Raw genomic sequence first — 17,290 nt, forward strand, 5'->3', positions numbered from 1 at the left:
TATTGAACAAATGGTTAAAACCAATTATTGCCAATAACTGGTTAAGGTTTTTAACTGGTGTTTGAGTGGAAAAACACCAACCTTTGTAACCGGTTAACTTAAAATTTGGTTAACCTTATAGACTTATTGAAATTAACCTTCTATGGTGCAAGTTAATAACCGATTTCAATTCCAAGTCGGTTTTGGTTTGATTAACTGGTTATATACCTTTTGTTTTGTGAAAGTAATTATAATGTCAATATGTCATTCGGTTTTCAATACTATTTCAACTAGTCTTACAGTAAATTTCTATGCAATGCATATATACTTTATGTTTTTACAAGGAATTACAATGTAATCTGATATCTAATACCGGTTCAACTAGTCCGTCCAGTAAATTCACAATTTATAAAAAATCATCTCACCAGTAATCGTTACACGAACACACACCTTCTTTAAAATGATGAAACCGACTTCTATCTCTAACGATTATCTCCCGACTATAAAACTTAGAAATAAGTTTACTCGCCTCGTGACAGTCTTTACACACCCTCAAGTTCTTAGTAATCCTTAAAGTCTCCCCCGCTTTCGTTTTCAACAAACCAAACGCAATCGCTAGTTTCTCACTATGGTAAAACAACGCCTTCTCGATATCCTCTTCGTCACTAATATCATACCCGACACCCTCACCTTCAGGCGCGTACCCAACAGACCGAATACACGACAACATTTCTTTCACTTTTGCATGTATTATTTCACAGTCAGGATGACTTCTTCCTCCTGCAACAAACTCATTAACCGTCCCATCGGTTTCAATTAAAGAAAACCCACTCGCTTTCTTCACGCCTCGGTCATTCATTAACTTTCTAATATTGGCAACGTCTTCCCATTTACAAGCCTTCGCGTATGTGTTAGCTAATAATACATATCGCCCGCTATTATAAGGTTCCAATTCTATAACTTTTTTCCCAATTTTTTCTCCTAAGTCCAAGTCTCCATGTATCCTACACGCGCCAGCGAGTGCACCCATCACACGTGCGTCTGGGTCCATCGGCATCTCGTTTATAACCTTCATCGCTTCGGTTAACATCCCTGTTCGTCCGAGTAGGTCCACCATGCATCCATAATGCTCCATTCTAGGTGCAATGTTATAAACTTTGGCCATGTGTTTGAAATAGTGTTGACCTTGTTTGACCAAACCAGAATGAGCACACGCGGTCAGTAAGTTCACAAACGTGATGTAGTCTGGAGAAACGTTTGACTCGGTTTCCATTTTCTTGAAAACTTCAACCGCCTCCTCCCCCTTTCCGTGCATCGCAAATCCACCAATCATGCAATTCCATGTCGAGATACCTTTAGTTTCTAACTTATTAAACGTTTCAAACGCCTTTTCGAGGGACCCGCATTTGCAGTACATATCAATGACAGATGTCGCAAGTTTCGTGTCGATTTCTATCTTGCTTTTCTTGATATTATCATGTATCCACTCGCCTTGTTTCAATGCTCCGAGCCCGGTACAAGCTGATAACATACTAGCAGCAACAAACTTGTCTAACTTAAATTTATCAGACCGTTGCATCTGATCAAAAAGTTGAAACGCTTCATGGAAACAGTTGCTTTGGACATATGTTGCAATCATTGCATTCCAAGAAGCAGGGTTTCTCTCAGGCATCTTATTAAACAGTTCGCGTGCATCATCAACGAAACGTAACTGAGAATAACCACTAATTAAAGTTGTCCATGATACATCGGACCGTTGTGGCATCATGTCAAAAACCCGCCTTGCTTCGTCCAACCTCTCAAAACTCACATACATATGAATCAAACTGTTCTGAGAATAAACGTCCGATTGGTACCCGAATTTCAAAACCTGAGCATGAATCTGCAGGCCTTGTTTAACATCAATGTTAAAAGTGCAGGCTTTGATGACAGAAGGGAATGTAAAGTTATTAGGTGTGACGGAAGCGTGCAGCATATGTATGTACAAATATATGCAATCTTCAGTGAGGTGATATTGCAAGTAACCTCTAAAAATGGTGTTGTAAATGAATGTGTCTGGTTGAGGTATATTGTCGAACACCTTGAGCGCATAACCCAAATGACCGTTTTTTGAGGTAGCACAGAACTTGATGACTCGACCCATCGCATCGTTATCACTTTGCAGCCCGAGTTTGATGAGCTGGGAATGATATTGCTTTAGTTTCTCCATGGTTGAGCATGATTCTAGGCCTTGATGGAGCTGGATTTAGCTAACAATATTAGAAATTTAGGATATATGCTTTGATTAACCAACTATACTTAGGTATACAATGGGGCTAATTACAAATATGTGTGCAAACGAACCGTGCCGCTTGCAAGCTACTTGAGATCGGAACGATAAAAAGCTCGAAACAAGCCGGACCTTATCGAGCCTGAGCCTCAAATAAAGCTCGTTTAGTTATCAAGCCTTGGCCGCATATAAAACTCGTTTAGTTATCGAGCCCAAGCTCGAGCCTTGAAAGGGAAGATCGTTTAGGCTCGTCTAGACTTAACGAGCCTAGTGTATTTTCAAGTTTTAACGCTTTTGGATTTCTATGTATTAATTTCACACTGCAATGCTGACCTAGAGCCGAGCTTTGGTTCGTTAAGACTTAAGGGTCTTCTTAAAATATATAAATACAACTTAAAATGTATATAACTTATATTATAAATAATAACTGAGCCAAGATCGAGCTTCAGAAAAAGAGCTTGAAATGAGCCAAGCTTGACCTTGAGCCGAGCTTTGGTTCGTTAAGGTTTTAATTGAAATATATAAATATAATTAAAAATGTAAATATAATATACTATAAATAATATACGAGCTTCGGGAAAAGAGGTTGAAATGAGCCAAGCTCGGGCTTGGCTTTTTACATCACTCATATCTCTTAATTATGGTAAATATATTACAATGAATGATTAATGATATGATATTGATAGTAGAGTAGGAATTTGAAGCACCTTCAGCAGATGAAAACTTTCTTTAGACTGTAGGGCATCCGGTCCGGGATTGGGCATTTCAAACCTACATACATAAAATGAATCAAACTTACAGATCAATGGTTGTTAAATCCTCATTCTTAAAATGAGATTGCATCAAAACTATAATTTGTATATGGTGTAAGTTTAATTATATATATGTTTCACATATACATATACCAGTCAGTAATTAAGTATTATTTGAGGACCAAGTAGTTAGTATCATATGATAACTAAATGAACTTCATTTCATATTTGATTGACATAACTAACTAACTTGCCTTTTAGATAGGGTAATTGCGGAACCATTTTTAGTGGTATGTGGAAGTAATGATAAACTTATTGTTTCCCATGAGACACCATTGATTGGCATTGATTCACTGCAAAAACTAGTAACTGAATCGGAGAAACATATTCTCCAACAACTGAGTTGATAAGATATGAAAGGGGAAGTTATCCGTTAAATTAAAAGACAAAAAAAAAATAATAATAATAATAATAATAATAATAATAATAATAATACGGTAATTGAATTTTAACTCTTATATCAAAACGATAATAAAAAGTTGGAGATGCGGGGAATCGAACCCCGTGCCTCTCGCATGCGAAGCGAGCGCTCTACCATATGAGCTACATCCCCTTTTCTTTGTTTCTACGCTACTGGATTAATTAGTATATTAACTTTCTTAAACCAACGTTCTTTTTAATCCGTATTGGTTCGTTAAGAAAATGAATGTGCTTGTGTTTGTTTATGTCCGTTCATTATTATTTTAAATCGAATTCCCAAACGTAAACGAACACAACCAAAAGTATCCAACTAAAGTAATCAATAACAGCTACAAGAATTGCTATAGTGCAAATTAATTTTCTTTTTTTAAATAAATGAGTTAAACCAAAGGTATGAATTAAAATATATATATATATATATATTATTGTTTGCTAATAATTTTGCTATTGATGAGAATTTTATTGAGTATGATTGATATATTATTGTTATCAGTAATATATGAGTTTGAATGAATATATAATAAACAAATGTATATTAACAATCATTAAATGGACATAAATAAACAATCAATGCATGCATTCATGTTCATCAGTATTAGTTAAACAAACAATAGTCTGTTCACGTAATTTATCTATTACGATGAAAGCAACGACCTCCTAATTCATATTAGTTCATACACACATCCTGATTGTCTAAAAAACATTAAAGCAAAACAAACTGACCACAGTGCATTTTTAAGAGGCCAAAGTGAATCCATCTTTTCATACTAATCTACAAACTATTCTTTTTTTTTTCTTATGACACGAGAATTCAATCCGGATTCTTGGATTTTTACCACAAAGTATTAATACTACAACTTCAACCAATTTGACCCTTACCTGTTATTGATAAAGTAAAACCCAAACCATATATGATGGCCAAAAACTTAACTAACAAACTAATGAAAGGAATACAATGTTTGGTAAGATGAATCAATCCGGAATACATTAGCGGCTTTACCCAGATGGAAGAACAAGCTATATTACATTGGCAAACTCGAAATTAATTGTGATATCTGATTCTGGGATTCTGGTCCATGAGGGTCTAGGCTTTTGTTGTCCAGCTCCATTTCTTCTCCCTACATTGCTGTTGTGTCGTTGCTGCTGCGATAAAACCTTCATCCTTTGCTCCTTCATGTTTGCAAGTAATGAATCCAAAGTCTGACGCTGACCCTTCTGTTTCGGCACCACTTTCTCTTCTTGTTTCTGCATACATTCACGGAGTCCACATAAAATAGTTAATGTTTGACTAAATGTATTAGTATAAATATAGTACCATGATAGCAAAGCCTCCTCCATTTGAACCCCTATTTTGAACTAGTCGAGCCACAACCCTGCACAACACAACAGATATTACTTATTGTAAGTATCGTTGCAGCTACCATCAATCCAAATCATGAACCAGAAGTTTCACAGACCATTAATCGAGGCAACACGAAACCTACCATTAATCATTTTAACGACATAGTTAAATCAAAACAGACCAAAAGCAAAGAGGGCTAGAGCAAATTTTCAGGCATGCAGAGTCTTGTTTGTGATTGAACACTAAACCTGCAGCCAAAGCAGAGAACAGGGCACCCCTAAGTACTAAAAACCAAGTTGCAATCACATCCAAAACTCTATAATCTCCGTGAGTCCATGGTGGCCGTGTCTTGTATTCAAATGAACAATCTCCAACTAGCCTCTATAACTTTGGTGCGAGGAGCAGCTTACACTACAATCTCCAATAATGTATTGACTTTATTAGATTGTGTATAACAGTAGCACCATATGGATCTTTCTATAAGTTGATATCACTTGAAATCCACCTATCTCAAACCTTCATAAGATCATTGAAATCCTCTCCATGGATGGTTTCATCTTAGTTTCGGAAACCATACAAAAGTGTGCTTAAGAGAATTTAAACTGTCTATGAGAATAATCAGGAGTTCCTAGGGAAATCTGGATTACATAAGCAAATGAATATGTGACACGGCTGTCAACGTTATGTTCTATTCAGCACAAACTCAACACAACACACTATCTCATACCAGATACTAGCCTGACAAGGATACATGCTCTACAAACCAAATGTCATAGCAAGCAAAAAGATGATTCCAAAGAACTCTTCCAATGGTATAAAAAACACTAGGCCAAGAAAAGTCAAGTTCAGAATTACAGATATTGACCCAAGGATCACACAAAAGGTTTAAACTAAGACTCGGAGATCCATTAATCATAAACCTGCTGTTGATTTTCTCAAAACACGTGTTTAAACTAAGACTTGGAGATACTGTATATCGCCTTTATGTGTATTATCATGCTTTTGGTACAATTTTCGGGAAGTGGTATCCTGCTAATACTATGCTTTTAGTTTCCTTCTGTTTTCTACTGTGTAACATCTGTCTGAAATTTATACATTTCTAATATACTTTTATGTCCACATAGAGTTTTGGAGTTGAGGGTCTTTCTAGAAGCAACCTTGTATGACTCGCCTATATCTCACTCTCCCCAGACTCTACCAATAGCTCTGCTATTGATGGAATGTTACTTGGTATGGTTGTTGTTGTATGTTTTGAATCTAATCCAAATAGAAATCCCATTATACATGTTAACAAAATGCAGATAAAGTGCAATGTGCAGACTAACTTCCCAACCATACATCGAAATTTTCTCAACATAATATACAAGAAAGCTTTCCAAGTGCCAGGACACAAGGGTTTTAATCATTCAAAAGAACTTACTTTAAGCTCAAATCAGACAAGACAATCTATTTAACTTATGATGATTTCATGCACAAGACTGGTGCTAAAGCACGTTGCTAAGTCGTGGACTAGGTAGAACAACCACAGCTAGCCTACAACAATTCACACGCATGATAAATCTCTTATAGAAAAATTATAACACATGCTAACAAATATAAAAGATAACACAATACAAAACTTACCTTGGTCTAAATGAAGTCACTGTCAGGTTACGATTGAAATTACCATTGCGAATAGGAGCAACTGCAGCCTTTCTAGCAGCCCCAGCCGCCAAAGGGAATTGGTTACCTTGAAAGTTGGTTCTTCTTTGACCAAGAACACCCTAATATCATGATAACAAGTGTCAAAACTCAAAACTTAATATACAAATAAAAACAATGTGTATTTGTACACCACTGCAGTGTTTTGTCTAAAACTACGCCAGCGCGTTATTAAATGCATCACACCTGTCTAATGGATGACCTACTGCCCATAAAGCGGCGCAACTTCATAGATTTATCTTGAACAACATTGTTTAAAAATCTCTTATTCTTGTCTGCATGAAATCAAAAAGCAATTGAACAGGATCAGGTAACAATAGATATACGACATATCTAAGCACATCGAATAGACAGTTTCTTACAGGAATTCTTTGCTTGTTGGATTTATTAGTTCCGGTTCCATTCTTAGACATTTTAATAATATCATCTGGCGGAAAACAGAGTTACAATATCAGCTACCAGAAAGAAAATACAATATAAATTGAGACAAGTGCATGCTATTTGTACCTAATGGCATGTCCATTTTCTTCTCTGTCATTGCAACTTCAGCTTTCATAAGTGGTTTTTCTGCCATCTGCATAAGTTCAACACAACATGTAAGGTTAACTGCTTAAGGGTGAAAACAAGCCAAGCTGCTTGTGAGCTACTCAAGATCGGCTCGTTAGAAATACGATTCAAGCCAAGCTTAAATGAGCTTGAACCCAAGGTCAAGCTTAAAAATAAACTTGTTTAATAAACGGGCGCACACCCGAGCTTCACTTGTCGAGCTCGAGCATGCCTGCTAGCCTAAAGCCCTAAACAAACCTATTATTTATCTATATAAATAATAAATAATATGTTATTATGCATTTATGTTATTTATAGAAATTATAATTAAAATATACAGAAAATAGATATAAATATCAGTAAAAGAGTTAATAAATTATAAGCAAGTCGAGCTCAAGCTTTATATATAGAGTTCGAAACTAGCCGAAGTCGAGCTCAAACTTAAAAAACTACTAACGAGCCGAGCTCGACTCATTTACACCCCTAAGCTTAATAAAAAAATGATCCACTCACTATCTATAGTTGTATACATGTGTCATACACATTCCACAACATTATAAACAATTAAACATTCATATCTATACTTATAACTGTTGGTAAATAGATTCATCATAACCGTATATGATCCGTACAGATTCATCATTACCTGATTCGAATGACAAGCTTGACGAAGGCGCGTGTGATTGACGATTAATATTCCGGTTAACGATGAGCTTACACGACGAAGTGAAGATTTTTAGGGTTTTCGACGAGATGCCTTCATATGATATGATTCAGTCGGTTCCAGCCATAGTTAAAACATAAATTAGTAGCCTTATACAAAATAATTTATAAAAAACAATGAAACAATCACTCATATCTACCACCAACAATATCAAAGCTATAAGTATGGTTTGGAGAGGATGAGGCATACCGTACCTCTATCCAACTGGATAAGAGGTGTATAAAGTAAATGACATAATAATAATAATAATAATAATAGTACTAATAAAAACAATAATAGTAATAATATAATAATAATAATAATAATACACATACTAAAATAAGATGAATAGAAGCCTTATGGTGCTCATTTCTTCCTAAAAATCTTTAATTTTAATCCTACTTTTCCAAGAATTCATATCTCCAACAATGTCCTCTGAGAGATTTAGATCTATCAAATCACGCCTAATCCTCTCATCCCAAGGCTATATGTAGTGTAGTGGAGGGGGCTACAAATGTGACAACACTAAAACGTGAAAACAAATGACAACGTGACAACACTAAAATGTGACACCTAAGGCTATGTGTAGTGTGGTGGAGGGGGCTACAAATGAGAACGAATTGTGACACGTGGCGCTCAGTCAGCAAAGGGTAAGAATTTGTTTTTAGGGTGCAATGGTGTAGATGCTACAAATTGAACCCATAGTATCTTTTATTATTATTTTCTTTTTATAATTAAACTAATCAAACAAAAACCAATTTATTTAAATAATTAAATAAAAATGCATTAAAATTAAAAAGAAATACAAAAGATACATAACTAAAAAAAGATACATAACTAAAAAAAATACTAATATTCATAATATTCGCGCATTTTTTCGACCCGTCGTCGTTGCAACAATGCGGCATCTTCGTGTGACCTGGCCGCTTTGAGGGATTCGTATTCTTTACTCATTTCCCGCAACTCCATCATAGCGGCAATCTTTTCGTGTTGTTTGTTGGTTTCTCTCATGGTATCGTTGAGTTCCTCGACAAACTTTTTGTGTATTTTGATGATTTCGGTCATGATAGCGGTGAGTTCCACGGGTTTCGGATGGTTTGGGTTGTTTGTAGGATTTATTTTGCTAGATTTCTTGAAGAATTTGGGTATAAATTGTGTATGAAATAGATATGAAATGGAGAAGAAGGGTGTATGTTTATATATATATTGTTTTAATTAATTTTTTTTTACATTTGACCGTTTACAACGGTCATTATAATATAATAATATTATTATTCGAACCATCCCGGTGACAAAAGAACCCCGCCCCCGCCTCTTTTCGCCCAAAAATCGCCGGTGGGGGGGGGGGGTGTTCGCGCCCAAAATCGCCCAAATTGTAGCCCCATTACATATGGCCTAAGGGTACAAACGAGCCGAGCTGTTCGCGAGTTACTTGAGAACGGCTCATTAAAAACCTCAATCGAGCCAAGCTTGAGACCAAAAGTAAGTTCGTTTAATAAACAAGCCCGAGCTACACTTATCGATCTCGAGCCGGCTCGCGAGCCTAAACGAGTCTGTCATTTATATAATTTTATAAATATAAATTTAATAACTATTAATTAATATATAAAAGTTATGAAAAAATAAATAAAAATAACTAAATACTATATATTATTTTATACATAATATTATAATAGAAGGAGATATATAAAAAAATAATTAATAAATAGTAAACGAGCCGAGCTCGAGCCCAGGCTCGGCTCGTTTGCACCCCTAGTGTCACCTAAACTAATGATGACAGCCACATTACCAACCATGATTTTTAGTAATATATATAATTACACGGGTCTTTGTGGCGGTGTTAAATTTGGTTGTGATGTTATGAAGGGCGAAATCTAAAAACTCGAATCGGCAAAATCATCAATCTAGTTGAAAAATCGAGCTTGAACTTTGTTCGTATGTGATTCAACCTGATCGTCTTGCTTGGTTAATTATGGTTCGATTCAAGGAACTCGGTTTTGGCTTAATTCCAAGAAACTTGGTTCTTATTTAGTTTTAGATTAATAAAGTAAAGATTACAAATTTGTTTTCTTTAATGTGTTATCATTTCATTAAACTACATGAGTATTCTCCGCATGAGAGTAAAAAGATCAAAACATCCTTATGTGTATTGCATGAGTCGGTATTTGACTAAAAACGGAGCGAGATGATCTTGTTTTGTTTCTCGATTGAAAAGAGAGATCTTGAGCAATTGGAGACACATTATGATAAAAACATAACATAAAAACTTGATGTTCGTCGTAAATTGTGATAACATGCGAATACAGAGAATGAATTATGTTATTTCCTTGGTTTAATAACGAAAAGTGAAATAAACTGAGCCCCTGGTTTATTCACACTCAGCTCGTTTATCCCCTGGTTTAATGTTAGTGGTTTCAAGGTTTGTTTGTGTGATGGTTGTAACTTATAACTATTTAGGTTGACTAGAAAACATTTTATCGACAATGAATGGGACAAGAGACGTCGATAAATCTATAGTGAAGCAAACCTAACAAAGGTTAAACTATAGGCCTCATTAAGAGAATATAATAAATTATGTGCCATACATACATACATACATATATAAAATGATTCACATGTGAAATTGAAAAGAGACCAAGCTTTTATTAATAAAATGTATTCATCTTATTGTATAACATTTTTCAAAAGACCTGCTTATCTATATTAGATGCCATCTGAAAATATAAGAAAGTTGGTTTTGTGGTGATTTTTGTTCAGTTGACTCCATAGGTCCACTTTTCTTGGTTGCTTGTGTAATTAGTCAACTCCTCCGGTTTGAACCAGAGGTTGATCTCGTTCTTCGCGGTCTCTGGACCATCGCTTCCATGGATAATGTTCCTACAAAGCAAACAGATTAATGTGACATTTAGCAAGTGCATAATTCATGTATTCAAAATGCATAATTTAAGTAACATGTAAACAATATATTGTGTTATGACTTTTGTTATAAGCAGTACCTTCCAACAACAATGGCTAAATCACCTCTAATGGTACCGGGCTCTGATTTCTGTGGATCGGTAGCTCCAATAAGTTTACGCCCATATGTAATCACGCCTTCTCCTTCCCAAACCTTAACGAGTAAACGAAAATGTTATAATAAGTCCACTTGTTTGTTTAACGTTTATTGTTCTTTGATGATTTATTGTTACCATTGCAAGAACTGGGCCGGAGCTGAGGAAGTTGCATAAGCCATTGAAAAATGGTCTATCCTTGAGATCATAATAATGCTTCTGAGCAAAGGTTTTTGAAGGTACCACAAGCTTGATAGCTACAAGTTTGAACCCTTTACGTTCAAATCGCTCTATGATATCCGAAATCTAGAAAACAAAAAGGACTAAAAGGTATAATACATTGATAAATTTGGTTTTATATATAGTGAAATATGATTAATATTATTATTATACGGTTGAATTATGGATTACCAGTCCTCTTTGCACACCGTCAGGCTTGATAGCAATGAAGGTGCGTTCCATCTGAAACATAATTCAAGTAATTATTAGTTCTTCGAGGATGATATACGCTGCTAACAGATACAGAAAATGAAACTGGTAATTAAATAAACACCTGTAATGCATATGCCTCTTGATCCTGAAGCATGTAAGCTGTATATATATTGATTGACATGTGTAATTTGTAAACAGATAGTTATAACAGGTAAACAATTCATAAGGAAGCGAATGATATCATAATATCACAGAATTTGAAAGTTTGAACCTGCAGCAGGAAGCGCAAGAGCTCCGGCGATCCATCTGTTGAAGGTGTTAGTGGAATCGGTGAATGACGCTAGAGCTGGTACCGTTCCTTTGTAGGAAACTGCTGCTGCTGCTGCAGCTGTTCGTCCTTCTACGTGAATAACACGGACAAAGTAAATTTTACACAAACTGGCAAGGAGTTGAACAAGTTTGGGTTTGAGGTTAACCAGTTTCGTGTCTTAATCAAGGCGAAACGGTTAAGACGCGGTTAAGTTTGTGTCTAAACAGGTTTAAACAGTTGTTAACCTATTAAAAAACTTTTTTATATTTTTAATTTTTTTTAAATATATGACATGCCTTAGTTACGTTGTGTGTCGTGTACTTGGATTTTTGTTTCAAATGTGTTAAGGATTATGCATTAGTTGAGACTTTTATTAACTTTTGGCAATTTTTGTTTCATTACACATGTGATATTTATTGTGGCTTGTCGTGTAACCTGTTTCTAAACAGGTTCACGTTTAGAAAAATTGACACGTCGTCCACCACAGGTAATCATGTCGTGTACTCGTGTTCGACATGTCATGCCAGCCCTGCATATCATATAGAAAAAAAATTTCCACGAGTAACAAAAATTCGAAATCATCAACAATTGCCATTATACATTAACTAGATCCACACTTAATAATGTACATTATGCAACACACAAATCAAATTATACAACTCAAATTTGAATCACACAACATAATCTGAATTCACAAAGTTGATCAAAAAACTTACTAGATGAAACATGATGCTTGTGTTTGGAAGCATAGAAGAGAAGAGATCTAGCAGCCCGTGAGGCGGATCTGTAGATTTCAGAACTCATCGTCGTTCTCAATCGACGATCAATCAATCAAAATAACGACAATCAACCAGAATTAACAAGAAAAATGGAATCAAAATGAGTGACAACAAAGTAAGGTACAAAATGTGTTTGTTTTGGTTTCAATATGGAGAAAAGGATCTTAAAACAGTTAAACATGTGGTTAGCAGTTGGGAAATTCAAAAAAGACCTTAAGGTGTGCATTAAATTACAATTCCATCCATCCGCTTTTCATTTAACTTAAAGTTGGCCCTTTGTTTTTTGATTTAATCTACAAATGTTACTTATGGGGTAAAAGTTTTCTTGTTTATTCTTCATAAATGTAGCATCAGATACTCACATAGTCATGTTATGTTCATTTTACCCACCTGAAGCTCATAACTTTATTTTTAATCACCCGTAATAATTTGGAAGTTTTCTACTTAATCACATTGAGCTATGAAGTTCACGTCTTATTCACAACCAAATGAAGTTCAAGGCGATGCATTTATTACGACCCCACAACTCTCTTATTCAGGAGCAGTGGAATTTAAGAAATGCGTGACACAAAAAATATGATATGTTATATGTAAGATACAGTAAACAAAAATTGAGCTAAGAACCTACAAATTATTCTTGATTTTAGTTACTTGAAAGATGTAGACCGTGAAAATGATAACAAATATCAACAAAACAACGCAAGGTTTTTTTTTCTTTTTAATTTTTTTAATATGTTAAAAAAGTAGTTATTGAATCTTCAAATTAATTTACATGTTTGTGTTTGATAAACAAGGGTGGGTTTCTTTGTCATGCACTAAACCTCATGGCTTTTTCTATAAAACATAATTTTTGGAGGGTAAAAACTAAAAGTACTACCTTTTGAGTTTTGACTATTGTTTTTACAATAACGTGTGTTGTTTGTTTGGCTCACAACAACTTAGATCCGAACTAGTGGGTCAGATCCGAACAAGTGCATTCCATAAGGTTTAAAGCATTGTTATAGATTAAAGTGGCCAACATTATGTTAATGTAGTAGCAAACATAAAAAATCGTGTGTGTCAAGTTGAAACCAAACCGAATTGAAGCAAACAAACTCAAAAATTTCTAGAATTTCAAAACCAAAGACGAGACCGATTTATGGTCAGTTGGTCTTGGTCTTTTCAGGTTGGGTTGGTATCCTTTCATGTTAAAATGTTTCATATATCTCGATAACTTATAAACTATGTATAATCCCAACTTAAGATAAGGTAAAATGATTTAAATGTTTCCATGGGTATGGGTTACTCATTCCAACCTGAATCTTGCGCGGTTCTAGCAAGCATCAAGCAATTGAAGAGAGTGGGCACACTCTGTCGCTCCTAAATGCAGATTGAAGAAACTTTATTCTAGAGCGAGAATAGAGAGGAAAGAAGACGACAATGGTTGCTTGAATGCTTGCTGATGGTGTTTCAGAACCAAACTTACATCAAACTGTGTTCTTAGCTTCTACATTACGTACTTACGCTTTGAAGCTATCATTAAAACGTTAACGGTTTCTGTCCCCCGGATTGCAGAACAACCCAATTCAGTTTACAATCACAACATAACAGCCATAACTTGCTTATTTTGGTTATGACTTTTAAATATAGATATTTTAGAAGAAAAAAAGTACATTTGGTAAATAATCAACATAGTACATATTGAAATGTTGTTTTTTTTTTTTGAAAATCAAAAACAGTTTCACAACTTGAAATATTTTTATATGAAAGTGATATAAATAACACAAAAACAAAAAGTAACATGTCATTCGCGGCACAAGTCATCACACCTCTGAAATTGTTAATCTACTCAACACAAAGCTTGGCTGTTAGTTTACAGTTTACACTGAATGAAGTAATAACCAGTATCAAGATTGCGAACAACCCATAATACATAAAATGGAGAATTAAGATTCAACCATATCTTTATGGACAAAAGTTTCAAATTGGTTTTGATTTCTCATAACATACAGCAATCGTTCATAGAAGAATATGAAAACAAAAGACGAGTTGTAAAAGCCTCATCAACTTCAAAAGCATCCACCCAACTGTCAAAGTAAAAAAACATGTATTAAGATCACAAGTGGTGCAAAGCCGGCCAGTTGGCCAAGGTGAAACCATCACAGAAAAACATGAGTACATTGGCTCAACTCTAGCAAGAAGTCCCTTAACACTAGCTAGTGCTTTTTTCAGCCAACTAAAAATCACCACATTTGTTTGACTTGTCTTTAGGCTAACCACTCAAGTGCCTATGTTTAATTTAGTCTTCTTTTATTTTCACCCTCGTTTGCTATGTTTAATCATTTTCAGTATTTCCCCCCAACATTTAGTATAAAGAAGCATAATTTGTTTCAAAAGGATTGATGACAAACAAGGCCATTACTTTTTGTCTTTAATTGCGGATTAGTCACTATCTAAGATAACGACTTGTTGTCTTGGAGTTGCTAATATATCAAACCAGCGTTCCAGAATTCTGTCTTAGCTAAAGTCACCATCTCAAACAACAAAAAACCTAACCTATTTCTCGAACCCCACCAAAAAAACACCCTAGTTTTCATCATCTATTTTTAAAAGCAATCTACTTCAAAAAAATGCTAGGCTCAAGGTTTCCAACATAAAGTACAAAGAAGCACGATAAGAAATGGCTTACCATAATAGCATCAATCTCCTCTTGAGTCATTGGAGTTCTTTTGGGTTGAAGAGAGGCTTTCCCCCCTAGAGTTTTATCAGATGGAGCAGACCTTGAGAAAAAAGTGGATGGTAAATCACTGGCAGCAGGTGCGGCCTGTGTCTGAGCCCCTGAACCTGCAGAATGATCCCAATAGCTACAACTTAAATGCCCCCAGATCAATAATATACGAGCAGCTAATTCGTGTAAAGGATTTATAACATATTATCTTATATACCTTGACATATCATAAAGCTGTAAAAGCTTATGAAAACATACATGACACGTCCCACATACCACAATGCAGCAACCTTATTGGATATTCACTTGTTCAAAGCTTGATTTTAAGTCCCTCAATTACCCAAAAATAGGAAGACAAGGCCTGCTTTGGTTAATGAGTTCATATTGTTGATATTACACAATTGTAAATGATGCACTAACTAATAACACTCTGATGTACAATCTTGAAATAGATAGTCTTCTAAAACGTAAAAGGGTATCAAACAAAGTAACAAACTCCGATTGAACTCAAACGAGCAGCATTAGAACCGTCTGGTCAAACTCTGTGATATTAGATTTAAGGTTTTCGCTTTGTTCATATCATTGTGTTTTTTGTTTATTTTCGGCCTTGTGTTACATTTTGTAGGATAACTTAACCCTAAACATCAATACTAACACATTTTGAGTTAACAACATAACTTATTAGATCTAACTTAACCAATAACACGTTTCCTCATGTTGAATCTAGATACATCATAATAATAATCCGAAGAAAGGAATAAAAATGAAACCCTAGAAAGAGGAAGACGAACCAGAAGGCGTGTGATGACGCTGTGGAAACTTGATCCGTGGAACTCTCTTCAACGCCTGTGATGCTCCCATAGCTTAATCGATCGGAAGCTGCGGTGGTTTGCGGCGACGGCGAACGCAATCAACGAATATTTTGCGGTTGCGATTTCCAAGGGACCGGTCTTTGGTTATAAAATACGGAGTAATAATGAAAAGAATTGACCATATTTTTTTGGCGTGTATGGCAGGGGATGAGGAAACGGGTACCGAATCCGTATTAAGTTTTGAGTTATTTTGAAATCGGTATTTTTTGACTTTTGTTTTTGGTACTATTACTAAGAATTTAAAAAAATCGGTGTTGGTATTTTTGATACCGGTATCATCTCATCTCTATGTGTTGTCATTTTTAATTCAAAGAAGAGCGAATAGAGAAAATTAATGTTTGTTTACAATATTATTAGGTGCGCAAACGAGCCGAGCTGCTCGCGAGCTACTTGAGCTCGCCTCGTTAAAAAGCTCGATCGAGCTGAGCTTAATCGAGTTTGAGCCCGAGCTCGAGCCTAAAAGTAAGCTCGTTTAATAAACGAGTCCGAGCCCGAGCTTCACTTATTGAGCTCGAGTCAGCTCGCGAGCTTAAACGAGTATGTCATTTTTATAACTTTTTAAAATATATATTTATATTTAATAATTATTAATTAATATATAAAATGTTATCAAAAATAAATTAAAATATATAAATAATAATTGATATATAGTAAGCGAGCCGAGCTCGAAATCTATGTAAGTTAAATGAGCTAAGCTCGAGCCTAGTGGAGCTTAGGCTTGGCTCGGCTCGTTTGCATCCCTAGTTTCTATTTATATGGGGCAAAGTTAGAATTTTATTAAGGTTCAAAGTTACTCTTGGTCGTTAGTGTACATGGTTCGGTTCAATTTAGTTCCATTTTCAGACTCGACCATTATTCGATTAACTTTTTGGTTTCAGTTTGTTTCGGTTAATAATCAAATCAAATTTAAACTAAAATTTTTACTTAGAAATGCATGAGTTGAATGCATAAATGCATGAAACAGAGATATAAGTACATGAAATGAAGATATAAATTTATAAAATAAAGATATAAATACATAAAGTTGTTGTATAAAACAAGGAATGGGTTACATTGAGGTATAAAAGCTTTAAATATATTAAAATATGAACGGTTTGATTCGGTTAATTTCAAATACTTGGGGGTATGAAAAATAACGCTAACCAATTTTCAATTAAATTGGTTATTGATTAGTTTCGATTAATAACCAAAAGTACTGTATGAACACTATTTATAGTCTTACGATGTTTAATGTTCTTATTAAAGCAGTAAACTAAGACTCTAAATTTGACTTAAATGTACGAGCTCTCCACTCTATTTCTTTTGTTTTATGCTATTTTATTTTATTTATGAAAATGTTGCATTATGTGATTTTACTAATGAATTAAT

General features: G+C 34.8%; 3 protein-coding genes, 1 long non-coding RNA gene and 1 other non-coding gene across 5 annotated transcripts; all 5 read right to left on the bottom strand.

Moving 5' to 3' along the window:
• Window positions 1–294: 294 nt before the first annotated feature.
• On the bottom strand, window positions 295–3,015 carry LOC143627206 (pentatricopeptide repeat-containing protein At5g66520-like). Its single transcript, XM_077097088.1, has 2 exons — window positions 2,956–3,015; window positions 295–2,218 (listed from the first exon to the last, which is right to left on the bottom strand). Exons 1-2 carry the CDS (start codon window positions 3,010–3,012, stop codon window positions 401–403), a joined length of 1,875 nt encoding a protein of 624 aa, XP_076953203.1. The 5' UTR covers window positions 3,013–3,015; the 3' UTR covers window positions 295–400.
• Window positions 3,016–3,540: 525 nt separating this feature from the next.
• TRNAA-CGC (transfer RNA alanine (anticodon CGC)) lies at window positions 3,541–3,613 on the bottom strand. Its single transcript has one exon. It is a non-coding gene; the product is annotated as a tRNA-Ala (tRNA).
• An 882-nt stretch (window positions 3,614–4,495) lies between these two features.
• LOC143627207 (uncharacterized) lies at window positions 4,496–7,815 on the bottom strand. The gene is made up of 6 exons (XM_077097089.1): window positions 7,716–7,815; window positions 7,031–7,097; window positions 6,710–6,950; window positions 6,446–6,585; window positions 4,796–4,853; window positions 4,496–4,725 (listed from the first exon to the last, which is right to left on the bottom strand). Exons 3-6 carry the CDS (start codon window positions 6,752–6,754, stop codon window positions 4,498–4,500), a joined length of 471 nt encoding a protein of 156 aa, XP_076953204.1. The 5' UTR covers window positions 6,755–6,950; window positions 7,031–7,097; window positions 7,716–7,815; the 3' UTR covers window positions 4,496–4,497.
• Window positions 7,816–10,323: 2,508 nt separating this feature from the next.
• Window positions 10,324–12,374, bottom strand: LOC143627209 (nucleoside diphosphate kinase 3-like). The gene is made up of 7 exons (XM_077097090.1): window positions 12,281–12,374; window positions 11,526–11,654; window positions 11,376–11,413; window positions 11,234–11,284; window positions 10,961–11,128; window positions 10,769–10,881; window positions 10,324–10,649 (listed from the first exon to the last, which is right to left on the bottom strand). Exons 1-7 carry the CDS (start codon window positions 12,366–12,368, stop codon window positions 10,526–10,528), a joined length of 711 nt encoding a protein of 236 aa, XP_076953205.1. The 5' UTR covers window positions 12,369–12,374; the 3' UTR covers window positions 10,324–10,525.
• Window positions 12,375–14,212: 1,838 nt separating this feature from the next.
• Window positions 14,213–16,030, bottom strand: LOC143627210 (uncharacterized). Its single transcript, XR_013152554.1, has 3 exons — window positions 15,842–16,030; window positions 15,012–15,166; window positions 14,213–14,409 (listed from the first exon to the last, which is right to left on the bottom strand). It is a non-coding gene; the product is annotated as an uncharacterized LOC143627210 (long non-coding RNA).
• Between the last annotated feature and the right edge of the window lie 1,260 nt (window positions 16,031–17,290).

Source organism: Bidens hawaiensis, unplaced genomic scaffold, assembly GCF_021521415.1.
Source record: "Bidens hawaiensis isolate Kalapana, Puna unplaced genomic scaffold, B.hawaiensis_p1.1 tig00004618_1, whole genome shotgun sequence".
Classification (NCBI taxonomy): domain Eukaryota; kingdom Viridiplantae; phylum Streptophyta; class Magnoliopsida; order Asterales; family Asteraceae; genus Bidens; species Bidens hawaiensis.